Source organism: Strix uralensis, chromosome 1 (genome assembly GCF_047716275.1).
Source record: "Strix uralensis isolate ZFMK-TIS-50842 chromosome 1, bStrUra1, whole genome shotgun sequence".
Classification (NCBI taxonomy): domain Eukaryota; kingdom Metazoa; phylum Chordata; class Aves; order Strigiformes; family Strigidae; genus Strix; species Strix uralensis.
In genome coordinates, this window is record NC_133972.1 from 26,034,156 (window position 1) to 26,061,990 (window position 27,835).

At 40.4% G+C, this 27,835-nt stretch overlaps 1 protein-coding gene across 1 annotated transcript; it reads right to left on the reverse strand.

Annotated features, from left to right (window-relative positions):
- GPD1L (glycerol-3-phosphate dehydrogenase 1 like) lies at positions 1–27,538 on the reverse strand. Its single transcript, XM_074860750.1, has 8 exons — positions 27,389–27,538; positions 21,854–22,031; positions 20,349–20,489; positions 16,743–16,881; positions 15,436–15,548; positions 9,124–9,357; positions 8,107–8,213; positions 1–2,956 (listed from the first exon to the last, which is right to left on the reverse strand). The coding sequence occupies exons 1-8, from the start codon at positions 27,439–27,441 to the stop codon at positions 2,860–2,862; spliced, it is 1,062 nt and encodes a 353-aa protein (XP_074716851.1). The 5' UTR covers positions 27,442–27,538; the 3' UTR covers positions 1–2,859.
- Positions 27,539–27,835: the final 297 nt, after the last annotated feature.

Genomic DNA, 27,835 nt, shown 5'->3' on the forward strand with positions numbered 1-27,835 from the left:
TTCCCAAGACAAAAATGTTTATTTGTACTAACTCTTCAAACGGGTACACATTCACAATCTTTAAACAAAATCAGTACACATGTCTAGGGCAAGCTGAGTAGGTATCATTAGAAGATAATGCCTTCCTTAGTGATTAACGTTCATAAATCAAGAATTAGTTACAAATTTACGACACCTTATCCAGGAGTTAATGTCTTCAGTAAGACTACCCCAGTACTAGGCAAAACAGTGTTTGTAGAACAGGGTTCTAGTCATTCAGTTCTAGTATCATATCACAGTCTTTTAATGAGCAGTAAATATTAGTGGAGGAAAAATATCTAGTGCCAAGCTGAATGTTCTCAAGCACTGAAAAGCAAATACAAATGGTGAAGGATCTATAGAAATTTAAATAAATTATTTTAATTACTGAAACCTCATTTTTTGTCTGAAAAGAACAAGAATATCATTACAGACTGGAGGAAAAAATTCCATAAAAACCTTTTCTCTGGATTTGCCTTAGAACAGGCTTCTGTACAAAACAAGAACAATGAAGATGTTGGGGTTTCAGTGGTAGAAGTAGTATTGGAATAATAAAGAAATAATTTTAAAATATATATTAATTTACCACATTTAGCTCATATAGCCCTTTATGTATCTTACAAAATGCTACTGTTCTACATACTGCATGTAAAAAAAAGTTTTTATATATATATGTATATATACACATATAAAGGCAAAGCCAATCAGCTTGGTATTAAAAAACCAACACAAAGCATAAGCAGACACACTGGAAGTGATGCAGTAATGAGGAGTGTATGCTCCACGTGTGCGTTAGTGTAACAGTGCTTCCAATCTTAACACATCCTTTAAACTGTCTAAGCGGAGTGCTTACTCCAAGTCAGCTCTACCAGTGATTTCCTCAATCGCCACAAACATCTGCTGTTACTTAACTTCTAACCATCTGTTATATTTAGCACTAAATCAGAAATAAGGCAAAATAACTTTTCTCATCGACAAATATTTGATGACATTCATGAGATCTTCCAAAAATTAATGCAAAACATTATAGGAGCACAAGAAATGGTACCCCTGAGCTGAAGCACCTTCCTGTCTATACAGAGCTGCCCCAATGCTCGCCTATTTCAGAGTAATCCAGGCTACTTGAGTAAATACGACAATTATTCCCAGGCATCCCCTTTGTTTTAGCAAGTTTTGAATGGCAACTTAAAGCTTCAGGATGGGCTTGTGCTTGTAATTTCTGGTCTATAAACATCACTGAGAACAGTGAACTACAGTTCTGATACTGCTCAGAGGTTGGGAGTGGGTATTCAGAGTGGATGGGCACTCTTGCTGAGCTCTGTAAATCTTGGTGCTAACCCTCGATGCAAGAATGAGTCCACTCTTTATGTACCTATCATATATTTCACAAAAAAAATTAGTTTAGTATACAAGAAAAGCAAGACGCATTTCATTTATCTATCTTCTCTTGCATCAACCTTCTTAAAAAAATATCAAAAAAACACCAGCCAAGCCAACCCCAACCCCAAACTCCATAAAATCACAAATTTTCCAATAACAAATAAAATTAATCTCCGTCATAAAGGGAGATTTTTTTCTCCCTGAAAAAACCTAGTTCAGATACCTGGGGAATAAAAGAGACAGATACCTTTGAGAAGCTTTCTGGAAGATTGGTCATAGAAGACTTGATCCAGCACCCATTAAAGTTTTGTCCAGTGAAAAGAGGAACTTCAGAATTTGCCATTCTTCTGGGGAGACTGGTTCAGGACTACAGTCCAGTTGATGTGTCAGTCACTGACAGGCACTGAAACGAATGCTGTCAGTGTACTGGCATGTAACCCTTCTGACAACACAGGCATGATCTACTAGGGAATTCCCCAAACCATCCTTGGAGTGTTGTGTGGAGCGCAACACTTTACAGCCCATGGTTAAGCTAGAAACACAGCTTGCCAATTTTGAGCGGTGGATAGCCCAAGAGTATCCTTCCCCAGCCCCCAAATTACACCATTAAGAACGACCACAGGTACAACACTAAAATGAACCAGGGTTCAGAATCCCCAGGTCAACATCTCCCACTTGTTTTGGGGAATGGGATTCTAGAAGAGCTTAATACCTGGGAACAGCAAGGGAGAAATACAAAAATGCAAGGATTAAAAAACAGAAGGGGAGGTAATGATCCCCCTCTGGCATATTCCCTTTAAAACAGTGTAATTAAAAACCTCAAATTTGTTTAGAAATTGGTTTCAAAATAGTCTGACAGTTTTAAAGACTTTCAAAAATCAAAATATGCTTCACCAGAATTCATTAAAATATTCCTGTAGCCCCCAAATAACTGCTACCACTTGTTTTGCATTAATATTGCTTAATATAATCATAAGCATGCAAAATGTTAAAATTTCATTGTGTATACAGAATAAAACCAAGTTCTAATAGAAAGACTCCTCATATTTCAAGGTTACAGGCTTGATTCAGTTGCCATCAAAACCAGTAGGATTCTTCCCCCTGTGTCCAGTGGATTTTGGACTAGGCCTTAATAAGAGACAATAAAACATTGTGTTTTATGGTGTAGGAACACACACAAAGTACACTTGTGTATATATACACTAGATATGTAGTGCAACTTTTGCATTGCGCATCTTAAACCAGTTGTATTTTAGCCAGTAAAATGACAATCACCAAGCCAACACTGCATGCTATGTCAAACTAGGCTCTATAACAAAAACCAATACCCCTTCAGAGACGTTCACGCTGTTACTGTTGGCTAGTGAGCAGCTTTGAACGAAGCTTAATGATACATCCACTTGAACCCAGATATAAATTTCAAAGGCAGAAAGCTGCATTAGTATGATGGCCTGATTGATTTTATATGTGCTCTGGATGACTTTGAAGGCAGGATATCATCTCTCTGACAGGCTTTCCCTCATAGCAGATTTGATACACAGCAGTGAATAGTGGAAACCTGAGGAAACAGGGTGGAGAAAGTAAACTCAGTGTAAGTTTATTCTGTAACATTTTTTTAAACAAAAAAAAAAAAAATTAAATGGTGAGGAGAAGGAGGGAAAAGAGAGACTGAAAAAATCGATTTCTCTTAGTATGTGTCAAGTGCCAACACTGGGCTGAAAAGCACTGGATAAATACAGAGCTTACATGCATCTCCAAAACGAATCCCTCTCAGAAGCCTAGCTAGCTATAATGGAGCCCACAACATTCATTATGTATGGCACAACCATTAAGCGATCTAAAAATATAAAACATTAAAAACACTCACATCTTTCCTTGATATTCTTATAGCAGTATTCATCTATGGTTAAAAATGCCGACTGGCACATCAGTTATGCATTATCTGTGAGCAATAATTTGATAAAACAATTGCAGAATATGACACAAAGAGACCCAAGAAGAAACTGAAGGTCAAGTTTTTAATAAGAGTCTAAAATTAAACATAGATTTTGAAACGCCAAATTCTATCTCTTCTTTTTTTTTTTTTTTTTTAAATTGGCCGTGTTTCCAACAACCCCCAAATTATTCAGGCTTCTCTGATAATCTGAAGGCTTGTTACAGCCAAGATGCTTCACAGAAATTTATATTTGCTTTCTGTCCATCCTGGACAGTGACAGCCAGACAAGTCCCATTTTCATACAAAGGCTGGTGAATTTTACGGATTAATTATCTGTTCACCAAAATAAATATGCCATTTCAGTGCAGCCTTTTATATCGATGAATTTTGACCAAACACACTACGTTATTTTGACTAAAATAAGGAGCATCAGAGATGGTGAAATAGTTGATTTCCAAGTGATTCTGAATACATCTGGACTAGGACTTTCTCCTCAGGAAAGCAGTCCCACCAGTCACTCTGCAGCTTTATTATCTGTAATGCACAAATGCAGCACTGAGCAGAACCCCCAGCCAGTACTGAGCACCATATATGCTTGCCCATACGCTCTGCTATCGTGTGCTATACTGACGTAACTCTGGTAGCACCACATAGCTCTGAACTAGGCTCCTTCTGAAAGTGAACCACAGGTCACAGGAGAAGCCATGAGCCATTCAGGAGCACCGTTACAGCATGGTGACTACTGCATTCTCAGGGGCAGATGCAGGATTTGTACTTGGCTGAGTGCAATACTTCGGGTTACTGGGGAAAAAAAGTGGGAGAATGGACATGCTTGTGAAATCAGTCCATCATTTCTATGGCTTTTATTACAAGCGCTCAATTCAAACTGTAGAATTTCATTTTTATCTGAAACATTTTAATGTCTTACTATGAAATGCATATCCCTTTCTTTTGGTTTATTTTTGTGGAGAACAAGACAAAAATAGCAGCAATAGCAAAAACTATTTCAGGTCAATCCAATTGACTTGATTTTTCTTTTTATTTCATCGGTGGAACCAAAATTAGCATATAGCCACATAGCTGCTCTTTCAAATTCAATGCTACACTGTTTAGTTTGCAAAACCCTTACTAGGAAACACGCAGAAAAAATTTACACAAAGGCTTCTGCATTTATTAAAAAGCCTCACTTATCACTCACTTTGTATAATATATTGGGCTGGGGGCAGGTCTGAATTTGCTTTTGCCGTAAAAACTTAAATGTAGGCACTAAAATAAAATTTGTTATGCCTATGTGAAATTTTACTAGAGGCAGCCACAAAACATGTGAACCTTCTGAAGCAAAAAGCAAGTTTCACACAACTTTAGATACAGTACTGGCAGTAACTTCTCAGTGAAGAAGTTCCACCACTACAAATCACATCCTGATACATAAGTCTTGCTGTTTATCACAGAGAACATTACTCTGCTGTGCACAGGTCTGCCACACTTCACATGGGGAAAGCAGAATCCAGGCTGGCTGCAGGCTCATGGCCAGCAAACTCAAGTGCATCTTATCCCTGAGCATATTAAGAGGGCTAGTTCTACAACTGTTGAAAGGAAAAAACAAATTGCACTGTAAACATCAGTAGGCATCAACCCTGCTACCAAGGCTCTTCTACTGAACTTTGACTTTTGACTTTTGCACATTTCTATGTAGCCTTGGGACTTTTTTAGTAGGATGAGAGTATGAAATTTTACTCTTACTAGACTCTTACCTCTTCACTTTGAAACCACAGTTATTTTACTGTGTTTTGTGTTTTAAAGCAGTTGCAAGAAAGTTTTGAAAAAACACATTGAAAGTTGCTTTCAGAAGTCTTGTTGAATGAGACCTTTTATGAAGAACTGACACATATATGTTGGTATATCAAACAGATATTAGGAATTCCATGTTTTCATATCCTTTATTAAAAACACAACTCAAAGTCTTCTATAATGCATTCAATTTGTTCTAAGATAGAACAGGGACAAAACCAACCAATCAACCAAAACCCCAAACACAGCATCCTGTCTCATTTAGGGAATCATAAACAGCAAAGACTGAAGCCAACATTTTAATTAGATTTTTTTCTGCAGTTAGCTTAATTACTGTACACTGCAAAAATAGACTTAGGTGTCTTACATCCAAAAATAATGTTAAAAGGTTAATGTTAGGTACATCAGTGATAAAAGGAAGACTAGGGAAAATGCGGGCCCTCACCAGAAGGAAACGGGGGGCCTGGTTACCTGGGATATGGAGAAGGCTGAGGTACTCAGTCTTCACTGGCAAGTGCTCCAGGCACCCCACCCAAGATGCAGAAGGCAAAGGTGGGGACTGGGAGAAAGAAGAACCACCCACTGTAGGAGAAGATCAGGTTTGAGACCATCTAACGAACCTGAAGTGGCACAAGTCCATGGGACTTGATGAGATGCATCTGCAGGTCCTGAGGGCACTGGTGGATGAAGTGACTCAGCCACTATACATCCTATTTGAGAAGTAGTGGAAGACCAGTGAAGTTCCCGCTGACTGGAAAAGGCAAAATACAACCCCAGTTTTTAAAAAGGGAAACAAAGAAGACCCAGGGAACTACAGGCCAGTCAGTCTCACCTCTGTGCCTGGTAAGATCATGGAGCAGATCCTCCTAGGGCACATGGGAAATAAGGAGGTGATTGGTGGTGGCCAACATGCCTTCACTAAGGACAGGTCGTACCTGATAAATTTGGTGACCTTCTACAATGGGGTTACAGTGTTGGTGGATAAGGGAAGAGCAACTGATGTCATCTACCTGGACCTGTGCAAAAATTTTGAAACTGTCCTGTATGACATCCTTGTCCCTAAATTGCAGAGACATGGATTTGATGTATGCACCACTCGGTGGATAAGGAATTGGCTGGATGGTCGCACACAAAGAGTTGTGGTCAACGGCTCAATGTCCAAGTGGAGAGCAGTGACGAGTGTCGTTCCTCAGGGGTCAGTGTTGGGACCGGCGCTGTTTAACATCTTTGTCAGTGACAAGGACAGTGGGATTGAGGGCGCCCTTTGCGAGTCCGTTGATCACACCAAGCTGTGTGGTGCAGTCGACATGCTGGAGGGAAGGGATGTGCCATCCAGAGGGACCTGGACAGGATTGAGAGGTGGGACCGTGCAAAACTCATGGAGTTCAACAAGGCCAAGTGCAAGGTTCTGCACATGGGTCGGGGCAATCCCAAGCACAAATACAGGCTGGGCGATGAGTGGATTGAGAGCAGCCCTGCGGAGAAGGACTTGGGGGTAGCGGTGGATGAAAAACTGACTATGAGTCAGCAACATGCACTCGCAGCCCAGAAAGCCAACCGTATCCTGGGCTGCATCAAGGGCAGAGTGGCCAGCAGGTTGAGGGAGGTGATTCTCCCCATCTACTCCACTCTCGTGAGACCCCACCTGGAGTCCTGTGTCCAGCTCTGGGGGCCCCAACATAAGAAAGACAAGGACCCGCTCAAGCAGGTCCAGAGGAGGCCACAAAGATGATCGGCGGCTGGAGCACCTCCCTTATGAGAACAGGCCGAGAGAGTTGGGGTTGTTCAGACTGGAGAAGATTCCAGGGAGACCTTATAGCAGCCTTCCAGTACTTGAAGGGGGCCTACAGGAAAGATGGGGAGGGACTTTTTATCAGGGCATGTAGGGATAGGACAAAGGATAATGGTTTTAAACTTAAAAGAGGGTAGATTTAGATTAGATATAAGGAAGAAATTCTTCACTGTGAGGGTGTTCAGACACTGGAACCAGTTGCCCAGAGGGGTTGTGGATGCCCCCTCCCTGGAAGTGTTCAAGGCCAGGTTAGATGGGGCTTTGAGCAACCTGGTCTAGTGGAAGGTGGCCCTGCCCATGGCAGGGGCTGGAACTAGATGGTCTTTAAGACCCCTTCCAACCCAAACCATTCTATGATTCCATGAAAGAATAAGAAATTTAATGCAGCTGACCCATTACAACTGGACTTCAAAAACTGCTTTGGAAAGAAAAGTAACAAGGCTTGGCCTTCTGACTGGCAGTCATTTATTTTCTGATTTTGCCTCCTCTACAGATAGGAACAGATAGATGCATCCCTTAATCTCATAAGGAGACAACTCCGTGTGTGGCTTTAGGAATCATACGTGTTCTGACTTGAATACAAATGAACAAGCCAGGACAACCTGCTTAATTTCTTACTACAAAAAACCCCTGACCTACACAAGCAGATGACAGGTTTTATCCTAGACCAAACTGAAGTGACATTAGGAAAGAGAACTGTGGTATCTAAACTGGAACCCATGTGGATAGAAGCAGTCACTCTATTCAGGTGATCACCTATACAGATCCTTAATAACAAGGCTCCTCTCCTTGGAAATACATAATAAATTTACTACTATGAAATGAATTGTAGAGCCTCTTCACAAGTCTCTATAGAAAGCTCAGCTTCTATTTTCATGTATTTTATTCTTTTCACATGTTAAAACACACTCACTGTGCTTTTCTGTGATAGCAGAAGGCAATAATATAGTCTACAAACAGAAGGACATTCACAAATTTAGTGTCACACTATTAGCTCTATCTACAGCAATAGTATTTTGAGGTTATATTCACTTCTCTCTGCGATTTTAACTGGGGATTAAGCTACTCTTATTACAGTGATTTTCTTTTTGGTTATCACCTTCATAAAGGTATCAACATCAAATATGCAGAAAGAATTATGGAGATAAAAAAGGGGTATGTGGAACTTGCTTTATCTGTTCTTACTTACTTCTCCAGCATTCCTTTCTGCTTGAGGATGCGGTACACTTCTGCAGAAGTCTGTGGTCCTTGCAGTTTCTGACCATTCAACATTTCTTGCTCCAATTCTTCAATAGACTGAAAAACAGGGGCGGGGGGGGAAGGAAACAAAGGAGAGCTATATTAATGTTTTCATAAGCCTGACAACATCATCTGGATGGAAACAGCTCAATGTCCAAGTGGAGAGCAGTGATGAGTGTCGTTCCTCAGGGGTCAGTGTTGGGACCGGTGCTGTTTAACATCTTTGTCGGTGACAAGGACAGTGGGATTGAGGGCACCCTCTGCGAGTCTGTTGATCACACCAAGCTGTGTGGTGCGGTCGACATGCTGGAGGGAAGGGATGTGCCATCCAGAGGGACCTGGACAGGATTGAGAGGTGGGACCGTGCAAAACTCATGGAGTTCAACAAGGCCAAGTGCAAGGTCCTGCACATGGGTCGGGGCAATCCCAAGCACAAATACAGGCTGGGCGATGAGTGGATTGAGAGCAGCTCTGTGGAGGACTTGGGGGTAGTGGTGGATGAAAAACTGACTATGAGCCAGCAATGTGTGCTTGCAGCCCAGAAAGCCAACCATGTCCTGGGCTGCATCAAGAGAAGTGGCAGCGGAATTGGAACTAGATGATCTTTAAGGCCCCTTCCAACCCAAGCCATTTTATGATTCTATGGAAAAAAAAAGATGTTACTGAGGGTTTTTCCCTTCTCAAAAGTGATCATATATAATACTCTCTCATATTCTTTTTTGTAAATATTGTCCTTAAATCTGCATCTTTCAATATCTAACCTCTCCAGCTTTTTTTTTTTTTTAATCACCCTTCCTTCTTAACACCTTTACACTCATTCTAGCCTTATAACACACTCAAAAATGAGAGGAAAGAGAAGCGTACTCACTGATTACAGCTAATACATCTAAGATAACTGTACTATTACTCCAACAAACCAGGAGTGCTAGTACTTGCAACAATGGATTTCACCCAGTGAATAAGGTACCTTTCCAGTTTTAACAAATGCTTCTGCTACGCGTCGATTCCGGCCACCGTAACACGTTGTGATGAGATCAGCAACTCCACAGCTCTCCAGGAAAGTGGCAGTAGACACCTGTCCTTTGCAAAAAATTCTAGCAAAGGCAATCATTTCCATTAGGCCAAGGCGAATAACGGCAGCTTTGGTATTGTCACCGCAGCAAAGGCCATCACAGAACCCAGCTCCTACTGCTACTATATTCTAATGAGAAGAGAAAAAACAAATGGGAAACGAGTCAGTTATTGGTTACAGAATCCTGGGAGACACCAAAAGACAGAGTGCAGATGTCCCTAAGAACTGCAAACACTTTACTATTGTAAGATTAGGTGGTTGTTTAGGATTTTTTTGGTTTGGGATTTTGAGGTCTATGGGATAACCTTTAAAAAAAAAAAAGATGGCAAGTCTTACATTACTAAGTATTTCCAAGGATAAAAGCATAATTAAACCTCTGGAACAAGTTGCCCCAGAGGCTGTGGAGCTATTATTATTGACTATCTTTAAGACCAAACAGGTTACACTACACCCAAACAAGGTTTTATCTAGATTAAGCTGTTCCTGCCCTGAGGCAGGGGCAAAGTTAGACTGACATCCCACAGCCCTTTTATCCATATTTTCTTTATGATTAAAGTAATACTGCATCTAAGAAACATTTATTGACTTCCATGCTGCTACACCAAGGGACCAAATTCAGCCAAGCTAACAGTGTGCAGCCCTTTTAAGTATGCAGTTTCCATAACAGCAATAATAAACCAAGGATTCCCAGAAGGTTCATGACACAGGAATACCATTCCTAAGCAAAAAAAATTCTTCTTCTTTCCTTAGACCTGGTGACAACCTTCCACAAAGAATGTACTGTTTCTTCTTGAACAATCAGCTATACAGTCCCTTCTCTGGTTTACAAACATAGAGGTTAGTTGAGACATTTGAGTGAAGTAAAAACTATTTTCCAGCCTGGGAGTCAGACTAGCCATGGTCAGTTTGTCCCTACTAAAAAAAATCCCGAACCTTACCAAAAAACAAAACAGTTCAAAGATGATGGCATTCTGAGGTACTGATAAAGCAATCACAGAAGCAATAGATGTAGTAATACCTTTCTGAATGCAACAACAGTGGCAGTGACCACAACAGAAACCACAGGAGAATCAGCATGATAGCACCTAATGTAGCACCCAATGCAGGGAGAAAAACCCAAACAAACAAGTTTTAACTGTTGCTGAAGAAACAGCAATAGTCAGAAGTTGCTAATGAAAGCAACAAGCTGATTAATAGCCAGTTTCGGTTTGGTTTTTCGGATTGTAAAAACCAAAAACTGCAGGCAGCTGCAGTGCTGTGTGGCCAGTCATGGCTAGGTGACTCTGAATCAAATGAGGTCAGAGGATGAGTCATTACTTTTTGAGCAGCTAGTTGAGGTCTAAAGGTGACCTTAAAAATTGCAGACAGATATCTCAACATCAGACCTGAGGCAGCAAAAGACAATCAGACTTTTAAAGCTGGTACTTTAGATCATCTTGGCTGTGGTGATTCAGTCAAGGTATGTTTTCATCAGACACCTCTCCCAGAGCAACCTCCAATATCTGTTCGCTTGGTGGCAAAACAAGGGGAAGTCAAACAGGTATTTAATAAGTTTTCAGATGGGATAACCCATATGTGAAGTCTGCAAGTGCTTAGTGCTCAGCTAAAAACAAAATTATTTTTGAACAACCTCTAGGCTTTTTCCATGTACTTCTTGAACACTCCAATACTACAGCTTCCCCTTCCCTCCAACTTTGCCTGCTTTTACTTTCCTTTCCACTTTGAAGCAGCCTACCTGATCATAATTTACAATATGATTCAGCCTATGGTATTTCGCTGTCTACTACCTTTTGCAATGTTTGTCTTTGGAGAAACAGAAATATTGTTTGAAGCAAGTTATACCAAGACTACTTCCATCTGAGGAAATGGGGTAGGGAAGAAGGGAAGTTGTGAGTCTAATTCTGAAACTCTAAGCTCTTCATTTGTACAACATCCCCATTGTATGTTCTTACACATAGTTTGCAAACAATGAGGAAACAAGACAACCAATTATGCTCTAGAACACACACCCATGCCTAGGAGACTGTTATATCCTGGTCTACATAACCCACAGGCCACAACTATGAATTTACAAGGTCTATCATTCATCTGGTTTCATTTAAATCCTTGAAGATTCTATGATAACTCTCTCGTGTCTAATATACTGTAGAGAACCGAATTATACCTTACTGAAAGTTATACCTTACTGAAAGATGAGCCATTCTTTTTAAAAAAAAAAAAAAAATCTCACAAAACTTGAGACTGACTCTTCTTTCAGTCCAAACAAGACCAAACCAGAAAACTCTGGGTGCAGGCAGTAATCCAAGTTTGTTTCAAGTTTGTGCAAGAGAAGAGAGCCCACATTTCTGTGAGCTCAAAGACTGACTGCATTTGCACACACAACACGGGGGTCTGAGAGCCCAATAAGCAAGGCTGACTTTAGCCTACGGACAAACCTGTTGTTCCAAATGTTCAAAACTACTGTCACAACAACCCCAAAATGACTGCAACACAATGTTCCTCTTGGCCTGAGGGATTCAGAGCTCTCAAAAATCACTTCACGCTTGAGAAAACACATTTCCCCAATCTCAGCATTAACAGCTTTTTACATTAGAGCATGCATGCTGTAAGCAAGATGCACAGGGTGTTTTTATATTGCATATGGTCTTAAGCTACTGAAATACTTTGCACTAACAGACGAGTCTTAGTTGCTCTGGTACCTGGAAGCTGGCATTAGTCCTAGTTCTAGCTATTCTAGAACATGAGCAAGGACTGGATTCAGTTATTTTATCACTGGGATAGTGAAGGTATGCTCCAGAAAAGAAATGCTGATGCCAGGCAGTGCTCACAGTATCTGTCAGAACAAATGGGAAAAAAGTGTCTTTTACTTGCACATGACCCGCTGCAAATATGCCAGAGGTCACAAACACAAGGTCAATAGATGACCAAGAAACCAAGACTAACAAGTCTGCAGACATTGGTTACAGATTTTCTTACACAGTCAGTGCTCAGAAATACCCAGTTTCCAGTCCTACTCTGTTTACAGTAAGTTAGTGGAGTGCTCATGAAGGCCATTTCTGAGGCAGCCATTACCTCTCCATGATTATGACAGATCATTAGAGAACTAAGCAGAAATGTTAATGCACCTGGGATGTCCAGCCTTCCTTGAGGTAGTGTCAGAGCTCACTCAGCACAGCCTGTCTTCCCTCCTGCTTACACATGAGCTTGGAGAAGCTCATCACTTCACATCATGGCTGAGAGAGGTCAAATGAAGACTCGACAAATCAAAGACAGTATCAGCAGGACTGTCAGAGAGGTTAACCATAAACTGCTTGCTTGCTCCTGGCAAGCTTGAATGTAAATAATAGATTTCATTTCCACTTAAATCTCAGGAAAGAGTAATTAAAACAATCAACTTCTACAGTACCTAGATTGATTATCCAACAGTAACTGCCATAAACATACTTTGCAAGACCACTTTTGTAAATAATAATGCTTGGTTACATAACCTGGTAAACAATAAATCTTCATAATACTTCTTACTTCTTTGCTTAAGGCTTAGCTGGAGCTGTAAGATTTAGAGATGGGCCTGAAGCAACCTGAAAGGCAACTACAGCTGCTGCTCCTTCTCCTTCCTACAGTAACTGTCACAATCATCTTGGTCCTTGGCTGCTGCCACTTGAGGGTTTTTAACTCTCCAGATCCCTGAACATACACATCAGGCAGCTGTAACATGGCCATTTCGCCAGATTAGATTCTCACTTCTTCCCTCACACTCACCCCCCAGCACCACTGCACTGGGTAAGTGATTCCAGTACAGTTTACACCCAAGAACGCAGCTACCAATGTTTATATTGCCTCTCAAGTATGCTGCTAGGTTTGTGCACCAGCTCAGTCTTGCCTCACATCTGTGCTGTTTGATTGTAAAACCACACACTGGCACAGGCGCTAAGGACTCTAAGGACACCTCAGCGGTGATAACCTTGGGTCTGTGCTACTCCGTAGTATCACATCCATCAGCGTCCCAGCACACGTCCATATGTATGCGTAGCTGCACATCCTACTTCTACAGTGGTCTCATAACCTTGAGGCACTTCCTAGGAAGGCCCCTTCATCGCCTGGCAAATGGCAGCTGGAATGTGTAGGTGGCCTTGGGTCAGGCTGCCTGGAAAGCCAACTGGACACCTTGAAACTGAACTATCCAAATTTGATATTTGTTAATTTCCGACCTCAACCCTTAGAAAAGGTCAACAAGTAAGTGTGAAATGTGTTTTGGTCCTCAAAAGAAAAAAATCCTGGTAGAGAAGAACATGCCAAGCACTTTTTGTTCCTACAGCCAACAAGTTACTGTAGACAGCTGTTCTTCCTCGATATCATCAGATTTTGTAAAGTGACTGCCATTGCCTATTCAGCCAGTCTCCAAGCTGACACAAGACTGCAGTTTCACTGTGCTGATTTCTATATTTCAGTACATCTCCATCAGCCCATTGTCACACAAAAAAAAGTAAATGAAGTGGATATTCAATATGTATATGCATATATATGTATATAAATAGCAATCAAGCACATGTTCTTTCATGATCACGCAGCTGCAATACCTATTATTACAGTCTGAATTTAAATATGCTTCAAAAAACAAATTTCAAACCTAAAATTATCATTATTGTAAGGGAAAGCTGTGCTCAGAGCACTCTCTGTTACCATTCTGTACTTTTTCTGAACCTTTAGGCAACCATCCATACTGAAAATCTTCCCTGCTTAGAAAGGCTTGCAGAAATAAAGAGCAAGGGAAGTATAGAATTTTAACAAGATCTAGTCTATTATACCACAAATACCAGAAATGTCTCCTTTTCCCAAGCTGGTATTTATAGAAAGATGCAGAAGCTGGGAGAATATACTATTTCTCATAGTGTACTATTTCTCATTCTTTAAATACCAATACAGGAGTTGCTTTTACTGTTTCCACATCTAAAAGACAGTCTGGACTGGCATGTGTGCCTGCTTACTTCTGTCCTCTAAGCTGTAGTTTGCAGTGATGCTGCTGGTATTTTGAATTGGCACTGCTATAGAAAGAGAGTAGAAACTTTCTTTTATACCTTTCTCTTCACACAACACTGTCATCTTCTGAAATAGGGATTTCCTTCTTCCAGCAAGTTAAATAATGCTAATTTTTACTATTTCTTAATGAAGTAACTTTCCAAGTTTAATAAAGTAACTGTCAGCTGACAGAAGCTACACTTTAGATTTTTCCCTAAAAACAATCACATGAAAAGATGTTTTTTCACATTTTTTATTACAAATATTATCAGATTAATCATAAAAAAAGCAAAGTGCTTGTTGTTACCCTTGGCAAACAATCCTCCTAATAAGAAGAATGTACAATTTCTAAGAAAAAAAGCTCAAGTTTACATTTCACAATTCACATCTGAGCTTTGCATTTTGCTTTGCACAGGCAATAAAAACATACCCATCTGTTTAATTTTAGCTTCTTTATTTTCTTTCAGAGGCATACATGTTCCCAATGCATTAATAAAATTTTGCAATGTTCAAATTAAAAACAGCTCAGGAAGTTGTTTGCATGCTATCAGCACAAGATTTAGGATTAAGCTAGGAAGGGTTTTAAATGAAAAAATACTTTTAAAAATATGATTTTAATAAAATTTTCTTTGAGATTAAGGAAGAGTTGTATGTTTAAAAACATCACCTATACTAGCATGACTGAGCTATGCTGCTTTATAGCAGTTTGTACCTTTTAATCAGGCAAGAAATCTATAGTATTTTTAACCAAGTTAATCTATCCTTAATTCACTTTTTTTTAGAGCTCATACCATGCATTTCTTTGGAAGTCTGGACTCAGTTAACAAAATATAGTGCAATCAAACCCAAATGACCAGAGCAGACAGAATACATACAGCTTTTTAGAAATGCAACTAGAGTTCAGTCTGCAGGACACATGATGAATAATGAAGCAGGAGGGAGGAACAAAGTAAGGCTACAAAGAAAATACACAAATTTCACCTCAGTATCTTTCTAGGTCAAGAACAAAAGCCAACTCTCAGAACATGCTGCTCCCTAATTTCCCATGTGGTTCTTTCAGAAATGTTATGCAGCAGTTTTACATACTATATAAAGCACACTAAAAATTCTTTAAATGAAAATACCCTCTTTTTTTCTGCAAGGATCACCATTCCATTTGTGTACCAACTGCAGCCAACATGTTAATCTTACCTTCAGAGCACCACAAAGCTCAACCGTATCTGCATCATCTACTACAGTTATTCGGAAGTTTGGAGTCTGCAGGAGTTCTTTGAAGAGAAGGCCATTTTCCAAGATTTTGCTGCCTGTTGAGAGATAGGAAGGTTAAAAAATGAATAATTTATTTGGGTGTTATTTAGCCTTTTCTGTGCAAGCCAAAATACTTAAAAGCAGAGAAAGGTTGTTCTATATTCATCCTAAAGAGACTCCTGTTTTAAGTGACTAAGGACATGTCTACATTGCACTTAGGAGCTCTGCACTGAGTTACTCTGGACTTCTGCATAATTCATTGTCTGCTCAGCAAAAGATTCCAAATAACAATTCCATTAATTCTCTATACTCTCTCTTTTTTTGATCATTCTTTTTCAAAAGAACAGTTAATAATAAAACAAAAAATAAATAATAAAAAGTAATATAGCAGGTGGAATTCTATGGGTTATTTTAAGGTCTGCATTCCAGAAAAATACCTACTGATAAAGGCACATCAAGGATGTTTTATTGAGTGTGCTGCCACTGACAAATGTGTCTAAGAGGTAGATACTACTAAGAGGTAATTCAACCATTCAAAAGTAAGTTCAGTGCAAAAGCTGTTAATGATAGGTTACAAAGCTAAAAAGGCATAAAACCATAAAAATTAACACTGCAAAAGTAACATGAACTCTGTGCTATTATGTATAACCACCTGTATGCATATACCCACACACATATGCCTATCTAAACACTGTGAAATCTGAGACTGCACACATCTTCGTGCTGCAAAGGTGTGCAGACATCAACACAGAACTAAAACCATGTCTAGCTTTTGGGAGAACTAATTATTTTGAGAAATTAAAATAAGATATTGATACCTTTAAAACAAAACCAACCCAAACGTGCATAAAGGTATGATCTGTGACCATTACACCCGAGCTGGAGCACAGAATATATAATCATTTATCCATATAAAGCCACGCAGACCCAAGAAAAACCTTAAGCACAGCAACAAAATAAAGCTGTTTGTAACGTGGAGGGTGATAAAAAGCATGCTTAGTATTTCACCTACTAAGGTCACAACCTTAGTGAGACTAGGTAAAATTGCACTCCTCCCTGTCCCTCTATTCCTGGTATTGTCCTAGTACTTTCGAAAGAGTAAATATTCTAGGAAATTCAACATTAAAGAAGAACCCAACAATTTCTGATAACAGACAGCTAATGTTGAAAATGATAACATTTGAGCTACTTGGTGTGCAACTGTGAGGACAGGAGCATATTTTGAACATCCTTATTACTTGGAACAGTACCTATTGTGGTTTCACAGAATTTCTCTGCTGCCACCTCATTGGCAATGTTAGCTCCCATCAGCACACTGATGTCTATTCCCATCTTCTCTCGAATAATGTCAGAGATCAGTTTGAGTCCCTCCGGGCCTTCATCTATTCCCTGCAGCCAACATTAAATGGAATTACTAAAAAGTCATTCATTAGACACAGTAGCACGTCACAATTAGTCTTGTCCACGGGTGAGAAGTGCAACAAAGCCTACTCAGATAGAGACTAAAGATGACAGACTTGCTACTAGTGAAACTTCTGCTATTGTCTTCTTTTCATAGGACTTCTACAGTTATTTTCAATCTGTATTTATAATGCACTCTTAACAAAGCATGAAAGTAAGGGCAGAAATAGGACCTTAGAAAAGATCACCCTAGAGATTAATGCTGCAATGGAGAAGAGAGTCTGGTACCCTGAATTGTCTGAACCAAGAACTCCAAATGAGACCCTTTTCACAAAACCCTTTTCTCCTAGCCTGCTAAATGCAGATTCCTTTTGAGTTTTTAGAACAATGGCATAGCAGACAAGCTACTGAAACGGTCTTTCCTTCCCACAGTATACCACATTTTATACAGTACTATTTTTTAATGTTGGGGATTTGGTACTTTTGGGGGTTGGTAATTTTGAATTATGACTTAAAGTCAAAAAGGCAGTGTCAGCCTTTACTACTTCCACGTAGACGTACACACACACACTTGTATGTTGTCAGTAGTGACATTTCAGGCAGGCCATAATTTGCATTTCCACAGATCAGAAGTGCTATTCCTTAAACAACATTATGCAATCAAGTGACATGCAGAAATGCCTGTATAAAACCTGCCAATTAAACTAGTGCCTGCATTTCTACATTTTCTTCAATATGTATCAATGCACAGCTCTTCCTTCTCATCTTTGATGAGCCATACAGAAAGAATCTGAAAGCAAGCACACATATACATGTTGTATTTTTCCCTCAGTGTCAAAAATGTCCCCACAAAATAACTGTAAGGTCCGTCCCTCCCTCCTAAGCAGGCAAATAATAAAGAGAAAAGCATGCACGCATTGGGAACAACTCCAAAAATGTGAGTATGTACACAACCATTATTCATCCAAGTGAAAGGAGATCAGAGAGTCTTGGGTGCCAAATTCAGCTCTGCTATGAAACATGCAGCTTCTGACAAAAGTCAAGGAGAGCTGCACCTGTTTCTTGTAGAGTTAAATCTGATATTGAATGGTAGATGACAGGAGAAAAAACAAACACCCCTCCCTCCCCCAAAATCCAAGGCTCCAGCATGGAAATTTCCACTAGGCAGCAGTGATCCCCAGGCAATACAAGTCTAAGTCTGTGGTCTTATCGCTTGAGTCCTAACACGCCTGCCAGAACAATCCCTGGGGCCCGTATCTAGGTAGATGAAAATAAGACTCACGTTGAGGCTGCCTGAAGAGTATTTTGAACCACCTCCACCTACCCTGCTTCCTGTGCTCACTGCTGTACCTCATCGCAAGCTGTGTATGGTTCCTGCCCTCACATCCACACAATGATTTCTTAGGTTTTCATAGACACCAGTGATCAAAAAAGCAACACAACTGCAAATGTTTCAATGGTAATGCAGATTAACTGGCAGACAAATGTCTTTTATTTCCCAAAGACTCAGTTTTATTATCAGACGCTAGGCTCTGCTTGAAGATTAGACTGTCAAAATAAGAAAAAGAAAAAAAAAGACTAAAAGATGACACACTGCTATCTTGCCAAGCAATTTAGAAAGCATGGAAACAAGATGTCCCACTAATGATATTTTTCAGAGCAGAACTGCACTTTAACTGCCAAAGTTAACACAAGCCACTTTAATAGCATTAGTGTTGAACATAATGAGACCACTAAAAATATGACTTTGATGAAAACAGAATGCATAAAGCTGCAAAAGTAGAAGAAAGAATGCATTCCTGCCTCTACTACTTAGCTTCATTGTTGTGTTAAATCTCTGCCCTTTCTTCTTAAATGATACTTTTAATGATGCACAGTTATGCCTTTTCATAAAAGCTAACATGTACTTTGCATTTTGCAAAAAAATTAAGGGGCCTCACACCATTTCTTTCAAAAGACTGCCTACTGATGCAGTGTCGCTATGTGACAGTGGGAGGATGCCTAGTAATCAACTCTGCTTTGCATGGCAGGCGCCACTCTTTTACTTACACTACACTAAGTACAGGCTTTTTGTTCTGTTGGGGTTTTTTTTGTTTGTTTAGGGCTTGGATTTTTTTTTTTTTTGGTAAAGATAAGTATCCCCTCCGCTCCTTTTTTTTTTTTTTTTTTTTTAAATATAGCCATTAATCCACACTCCATTAAAACACTGGCAATCAATACCCAGAGCAGTAATCCCAAGTGAATATAGGCCCAGACTCTGACTTCAGATATGCTGACATAAATTCTCATTTACTCCACCGATTTCATTAGTTATTTCTATCTCTAAGGACATGAGAACGTAACTCACATTTAGCAAATTAAAGCAGAATAAAGTTTATCCTGAGCTTACATAAGAAAGAAGCATAAATGGACAACTTCAAAGCAACAAATTTAAGGGCATCTAGGACAGTTGTGTGGTTTCAGTGCTATGCATTCAGCTCTTTTAACACTGTCTTCTATAATATGAAAAGTTTTTCTACAAAATGCAGCAAGTGGACTTGGGAAGCATTACTTTTTCATACATCTCAGAAATATATCAGGTCAGCACTGACAAAACAACACAGATTTGATGGGTTTAGATAGCCAAACTAAAGCGACAAGCTTGCAGTAAGTAGTGATAGGGGGTTTTTGTTCTTTTTAAGCACAGATCCATAAACGTATCATTTTCCAGAAATGACAGTAAACAAGGGAATGTGTGCTGAGAAAATGGCCCACTCTCAACTAAGTACAAAGCAACAGCAAACCAGAATCTTCCAAACCTTGTGGGAATACCTTATTCTTTGAGCTAAACACACAGCAAAAAAAAAAATTAAAAAAGAAGCTCATCTGCATTTAAAAATTCTCCTGCCACCAAAACGAGAAACACTCCAGTGAAACACTTCCCACACCTCTGAGTGCCTCTGATAGTTTGAGCATAGGAAATATGCTCATACTATCTTTTTGGACCATGCTGAACAGACTCACTTATTGCAACATGATATTTGACATGAACAAGAACGCTATCAGTCACATGAAATTCTCTCAGTGGTTCTTAAAATGATCAACTCAGCGTGTGGGATGTGCGTTAACAATCAAAGCATTATGCTTGTGCTCTGTTCTTCATCTAATGATGCATTTAGAAACAATAAATAAAAGATTGGAAAGCTTGGTCGTGCAAATCATATTCACTTCCTCCTTCTTTTTGAAAGTCTTGTGAACAGCCTCATTCTCCTCTTCTTGCAAGTGCTAGCCTAAAAAAACACCACACAACAATCCACTAATGACCGAGACAAATTCCAATCTTTGGTCTAGAAAGGTTTAATGGAACAAACAACTGAATAATGCAAAGAGACTTCTCATATCAAAATATCAAGCCATCTTGTTTTAGAAGATTCCATGACACATTCTTAGTTATTAATGCATAGGATTTATTATACCTTTATGAGAGTTATACCAAGTGCTTTCTTGGGTACTCGTCCTGTGATTTCATCGCAGACTTTATGAATGAACTGATGAGGAATGACAAAAACCAGCAAGTCTGCATCCCGTACAGCTTCATTGAGGTTTGGGACAGCAACCTGTGTGGTTATGGGAGAGAAAGGCCATATAATTTCTTAAAATTAACACTACACACAAGTGTTATCTGATAAGTAAAAACACATTTTGGCCTTATACTGAATGCTACAAACTACTGTGCTTCATCATTGAAAACATACAGTAACATAAACTTCCCAGAAAAGCAAAAGAATTTATGCTTTCAAACAAGCTATTTCATGTTTTGAAAGGGGCATCTTCACAGCCACCAGCGTGGTTAATGTCACAAAAATTCACAATGTTCCGTAACATTCAAAGAAGTACTTTGAGAAAGAAAATATAAAATAAGAAGCTGCCTTCTCTTTGACGAAATAACCTCAGTTTTTGATAAATCACTGCATGTAGAAAAGTAGTTTCTTTACTTAGTTTCTTATACACTCAAATTTCTTCTCCATACCCCTTATATCATCTAGCTTATATTCTCTTTCTCTGTACTCACAGATTTTGTTTACCCTATAAGATGGTGACCTACTTTGAAGCCACTTGCCAAACTCCACTTTTCCTAACACTTGATGACCATCTTAAAATTACACTCAGGTTTAAAATGTAGCAATAAGCTTGACCTATTGATAAAGAGAACAAACTTGAATGAGCAGGTGGTGGACAGCAGAAACACCACGCTTGCTGAAGGCTAGGGAAATGGGATTTCAGCATTATTGTTAAAAAGAAAACTGCAATGCACAGCAATTCATGTTTTTCCTGCCCAAAATCTCTACTGAACTGTCAGCTGCTGCAGTCTCTTCCTATAATGTTTTTGGGGCAAGAGTCACCACCTGCCCCCCCACCATCATGTTACAGCAACACAGAATAGATGTGGAGCCCCACTGTTCTGCCCTGGCAATGCTACATCTAACATGCTGATCTGACTGCACATAGCTGAAATGCAGCTGAGAACCAGATAAACTGCAAATGGCTTGCAGTTTACTTGAGAAATCCTCTAGTTCTCATCCTGTAATACTTTATAAGTTTCGGAATACCTGAAGTCCCTTCAATTCTCACTGACCAGCCAGCTCCCTTCCAAAGTTGAGGCCAACTTTTTTTTTAGTGGGTATGGTCAGAGCTGTTAATCTTGCCCTTGTTTTCACATTTGCTTCCCTATACAGAAGCTGAAGTAACATAAAGACAACAGGGAGACCGCAAAAAAAAAAAAAAAAAAAAAAAAGAGAGTACAGTGCATTGGAATCGCATAATTTTACTTGTTCAAATCTCTGATCTCATCAGTAAAAGAGCATCTAGTCTGAAATATTATAAACCCTAAAGGTGTTAACAAAACAAATTTCTACTTCCATTCATAGCATGAGCAATATTCCCTCTGCTCTATAACTAGAATTTAGCTTCTGAGCCTTACCACGTTATCTGGCAGCTTGTATCCGGGGAGATATTTTACATTTTCATGTTCATTATTTATGATATCTGTCAGTTTTCTCCCATTAATATTCTCCTCGAAGACCCACATCTTCACTGTGGAAGCAAACTTTTGCAATTTTTTTACATTACTGCCTATTATTTTGGCAACTGCAGAACCCCTGCAGGAAAGAAAACAAAAATATTCTTTAAAAAATATAATTTTGCTCTAGGAGAAGGAGAGATTGTCTTTAAAATAAACAGAAATTCACAGGTTATTGGACATTACTATGTAGCATTTTTGATCTAGTAAAACAAGTGGAAAAATACACCAGTCATTCACACCTGCTGCCTTCTCTTAAACATATCCAGAGTTGGTTGGATTGAAGCATTTACTGAAACCATTCTTACTTTTTTTTGTCTGCTTTTTAGCTATTCAGTGAGAGTTTGGGTTACTGTATTTCCACAAATTAAATTAATTAGATCTTCAAAGCTGTGGTAAAAGTGACACACTTCATTTTTTAAAAATGGATAATTTTCACCTTTAAGAAACAGGAAGCTTTCTTTGCTAAGATGACTGACCCACCAATTGCTGTACAATACTGATATATGTTTAAAGCCAAGAAGCAGTTATATCTTGCATAAGTTACAAGCTTTATGGTTATGCTGCCAACTCACAGACTTTGATGTTGCAACAGCATCCTCTGAATTTGCAGGCAGATAATTCCATTGCTGTTAGCCTCATTTTCTCCCCAAGAACAGCATACAGTAAAACCTGTAGGATGGTGATCAATTTTACTACTAAAATCTCTATGCAACAATGAAATTAATCAGAATTACTGAAGCTACGTAAAAGAAGAGGAACAAATGCAACCTTCCCTTCCATTCCTAGCCTGAATGCTATACGGAAGAAAAAGATGCAATTTATAAAACCTGTTAACCTAACTTCCCTTTCCTGGGACAAGAAGGTGGCTTCATAATTACTGATAACCTACTAAGCAGACAAAAAAAAGTTTAGAAAGATGTGATAAAAATACACAGTCTCACTGATCTGAGGCTTATGTGTGTGCATGTGTGGAAACTGCACACTTTATTAGGAGGTAAGAACACTTAAACCTTTCAAATCTAGTTATGATCACACACGCCCCTAAATTTATTATGGACATTGCTTGTAAGAAACTCACAGCTGGCAACTGAACCAAATATTCATTCTGCTCCGAGAACTTTTAATATGGCACAACTCGCTATGCTGTATTAAAGATGTGTGCTATCACTGGCCTAAGGTCACTTTCTAAGTAGCAGGAGAAAAAAATTATAGTATCCTAAGTAGACCTTCTTCAGCTAAACCATAAAACTGTATGCCTTAAAAGACTGGAATTTATTTCTCCAATAGCACTTCACACACTACCAATTCCCCTGGGTTCAGGAGGTGATACAGAAGCCACAACTGTCAGGGATCTCTTATCAAACTCACATTCTAGATCTGCATGCACACAGAGTGCTTTCTGCTGCAATGGTAGACCAGCTCAACCCCCAAATTTCAGATCCACACAAACAGTATGAATAACGTTCAACACAACACAGGTATGTGTTCCACAGAACGTGCTTTGAGTTCCTTTAACAAAAGCACATTTACTACTGCAGATTTATATACAAAGGCTGGATCCTGGAAAAATCACTGTCTTCCGTTTTGAACTTCACTACACATTGTGTGTGCTTAGTGTTGATAAAGACAGAAACAACTGATTCAGCAACTGTCCGGCGGGGATTTTCAGCTTGCCAGCATAAACTTTGGCAGCGTGCGCCACTTGAGAGAGACATTAATTCCATTACTATTTAACACTTAAATGCCTTAGCTGTCTTTTGTTCAGCCTTTGAATGTAGTATTAAAAAAGGGAAGATTTGCCTAGTCTTAGTTCCTGAATTCAAGAAGATTCCTGACTGGCTTCTCTAGTTCCTCATTCCCTGTTATGTTGCAACAACTGTTGGAGGACTGAATTAAGCAAGGTCAAACAACTGACACCGAGTCTAAGATTGCTCTGTGCAAGGTGAAATACCAGTTCCTCACACCTGTTAATCCAGCAAGCAAGCCTATATACTCTCCCGTGCCCTAATAATCCTCAGTGTGTACTCTGAAATAATCTTCTAGAATGTCTGGCTCATTTTGTATACTCCTGACACATTGCAAGGCAAAGGAATGGGAATTCTTGCCAATTTATTCCTAGCAATAACAGTTTTAGTGGGAGCGAGGTTGCAAGACTTCATGCCTGCAGCAGCTCAGTTACACAACAAAAACCATAGCGAAAGATTCCTTCATAAACCTTAACCCTGACATGCTCTGAGGGGTGGTTAATGCTATTCAAGTAATACAAGGTAGTTGCATGCCAAACAGCAGTTCTCTTCCTTGCAATGAGTATCAGAGGTATGCCCAAATACAATCACAGACGCTGATTTAACACTTCTGAAGAACTGTATCTGATCTCACTGAGCAAGACCACCCACTTTGTCTCCTGCCCTTCACTGTTACAGTGTATTGCAGTTGGTCTGCTTTCCCCTCATCACTTTAAAAGTAAAGCACAAAACCCAGAAACTCCTAAACTTGCCCAGATATCAGCATCAGTGGAAGTCACAATATGAAAGTGCAAATAATATCATTAATCTCTTGTCTTGCTCTACCACTTGTCCCTGTAAAATAACCTCAGATAAACCACAAGTTTCACCTCCCATTCTTCTACAGCAAGTCCTAGCTGTAGGATCCCCTGTGTCCCTGTAACTTCCCATCTCTTCCCAAAGTCTACAGTTTCAGTTCAGGTTGGGCAATCAGATTAATTTACAACTGGTTCTAGCAAAACAGACATGGATAAATTCTGGCCGTGCCCACCTAGTTAACCTGCCCTGGAAGCGTTATCAGAGAGCGGGCTATAGTACATGTCCGAGGCAGCGTTTGCAGTGTTTTAAATTAATCTGGGCACTGTCCTTGAATTCTGAGGTTCCAAGGCATATTCCCAAGGTGTACTCTCTACACATTCAAGGAAGTTTATTTTATCCTCTATCTTAACGATCCTAATACAATTACTTATCCACCAGCAGAACAACCTACATGGGCAAGGTCAGCAAAAAAACATCTGGCCCATCCCGTGATCTTCCATCAGGTGTGGAGTGACCCCTGCCAAGTCAACTTCATTGCTGAAGTGACCTTCCCCCTACCAAACCGACCAAACAAGTCTGACTGGAAGTAGTTTATCATCCAAGGTGATTGGCTCAACTGGTCACTGCCCTGCCAAGCTCCTTTAGCAATTTTTTTCTGGCCAGATATAGGTTAAAGGGCTGTGAGAAGGCAAAGATGATCATACAGTTACTGGCATTTGTCAGACAGAATCATCTCAACCCCACTCTGTTCAACTAGTTACAAGCTTACAATTTAGGCAATACCAGTCAGATGGTCCAGTGATCCAGGCTTCAAAAACATGTAACGCCCAAAATATCAATGGTAAGATGCATAAAGTGCTTCGTTTTCTTCCTGTTTACCTGCTTTTGAGCATTAAATGATTCCACTTTAGGACCACAGGCCCCAGTTCAAAAAGGGACTTACATGCACACGGGTACACAGTCCAAATTAAGTACCATTTAGTTCAATGGTTGCATATATTATTGAATCACGGCGCTCTTTGCAGTCAGGATTTGGTGTCTGTCATCCCCTGGACTCTGAGGAAGAAATCACCTACCTCTCCAAGAATTATTGATTTCAGAAACATTTAGGGGGAGGAGGGCAGGAGAGCTGTTGCACATCAAAAATTTTAAATTGCAAATGATTTGATTACTTTGGTTTCTGCTTTCCTGCCACAAAAAAAATGCCACACTGCTATCAGACATGAAATAAGCTGTCAGTTATTTGAATACATTTATCCCCAAAAGAAAGAAAAAAGCTGATGCACAGTAATAGCATTATCTCTTTCTCTCAGCATCACAGATACGGGCATTTTGCCATTCAAATATCCACCCCATTAGGCAGGAGTTTTTCTTGCTATTAAACTGATCCAATGAGGTGAAAATAAAATATATATGCACATGGTTATTGCTAGTAGGTAATATCTACAAATCCTTTTGCTTCTGCAAGTGAGTTTCACAGTTACTCAAACATAAATGCAGTCAAACTTCTGTAAAACTTTTTGCTAGATTTCAAGTATGGACGAACAGCAACAATACTCCTAAAAGACCGATAAGTTTAACTACACAATTTCCTTCTGACATATGTTGCAATGCACAGTATCTCCCCATTCATCTTACAGGCCAGTGCAAGGAAAGCAAGAGATGCTACACTAAAGTGTCAGTCATTCCCTCAACAAGCCATCACAAAGAAAAATGCAACTTGGCAGTTGCTGATATTTTTAACTATGCAAAACAGCACCAAAAGCCAATTGCAGGAGGGGGCAGGGGGTGAGCAACAAGTCTAAGATCACCTTGACAAAAGGCTGTTAAGTTTTGTTTAATAAACTGCAGTACCTTGCTCTTGCTCTACACCAAACTCTGAATTTAGATTTAGTCTTAACCAGAATGTATCAGAAATAATGTATGCTCAGCATTAGTAATTAAAGTGACAAACTGTGAAGATACATTTATATAAAAATTGTACTTAACTTATTCATTGTAAATAGGGTTCCAGGGTAAAAAGAGTGATCAGGAATGGTAGAGAAATTGAAGCAAGCCAAAGGATTATTAACATGATGCTCCTCTTAGAGAAATAATTAGTAAATCTATTGCTTCCAGTGGACTCAACAGTAAGCCTATTTAAGTGTAATTATAAGCTAGTGATAGATGCATCAATAAAACCTTGTCTCAAGCCTTCCGCGTGCCTCAGCATAATCAATTTGAAAAGAAAAGGTATTTCAAATAACCTAGCGTCTCACAATTCTTCTCTGAGTTACTTTGAAAAACAGCTAACATAGGAAACCCCGAACAACACTTTCGAAGTGGACTTGTTACAGAAGCCCTACAGGCAGTGCCTAGTTAGCAATGACCTGCTGAAAAAAAAAATAAGTGTCCAGTATCTTTAACGTCTACGTCACCTGACATCGGCCAAACCACACAACAAACACCAGGTTAAAAATATCCTTAAATAACTCCTTCACAGAACAGACGGGCGCCCACAAGCACGCCAAAACAGGGTGCTGGGTTCTGCCGCTCCTTCCTCCGTTCCCTGCAGGGCAGTACCTCCGCCTGCCAGGGACACCGAGGGTGGGAGAAGCCCACCCGCACGGCACAAGCCATCCCAAGAGCCCGCCACAGACCAAGCCCCGCCGGCCACACCGTGCTTCACCACCAGCACCGGGGCCGTGGCCTCCGGGGCGCGGCTGCCCTCACCGCCGCCAGCCCTGAGGGGAGCGCGGCCACGGCGCGAAATCCTCCGGCTGCAGGCTGGGGGAACGACAGCGCTGCGCGGGAAGCGACAGCAAGGCCCGGGCAGGCACCGCCTCGGGGAAGGTCAGGCCGGGGCCGCCGCTGAGGTTTCAGCCCCCTCAGGGACTGCCGCCGCACTCACCAGTTCCCCGAGCCCACGATGCAGACCTTGAGAGGCGCCGCCGAGAGCGCCATAGCAGCGCCACCCGCGCCCCGCCAATGGCGGCGGCGACAGGCTCCGTGAGGCCACCGCCTCGCGCTCCCCCGCCTCCGCCGTCCGGGGCTCGCCCTCACCGCCCTCCGCCCCTGCGGCGTGCCGGGAAGTGTAGTTCCACCCCGCGTCGCTCACCGCCGCGCCCGTGCCGGCGCTGGGGAGGGGCCGAGGGCGCCCGCCAGGGTGGGCGAGGTCCGGCGGGACCTTGCCGTTAGCTTCGCCCTCCATGGCGGGAGCCCTCGACCGAAACTGGCAGTCCCGCAGGCAGTGTGCCATATCCTTACTGTCACAGTTTTCTACTCAAGCAATACCATACATTTCAGTCATATATGTCACGACAAACCTCTTCTGCTCTCTCCTAGTGCCGGAGCAGGG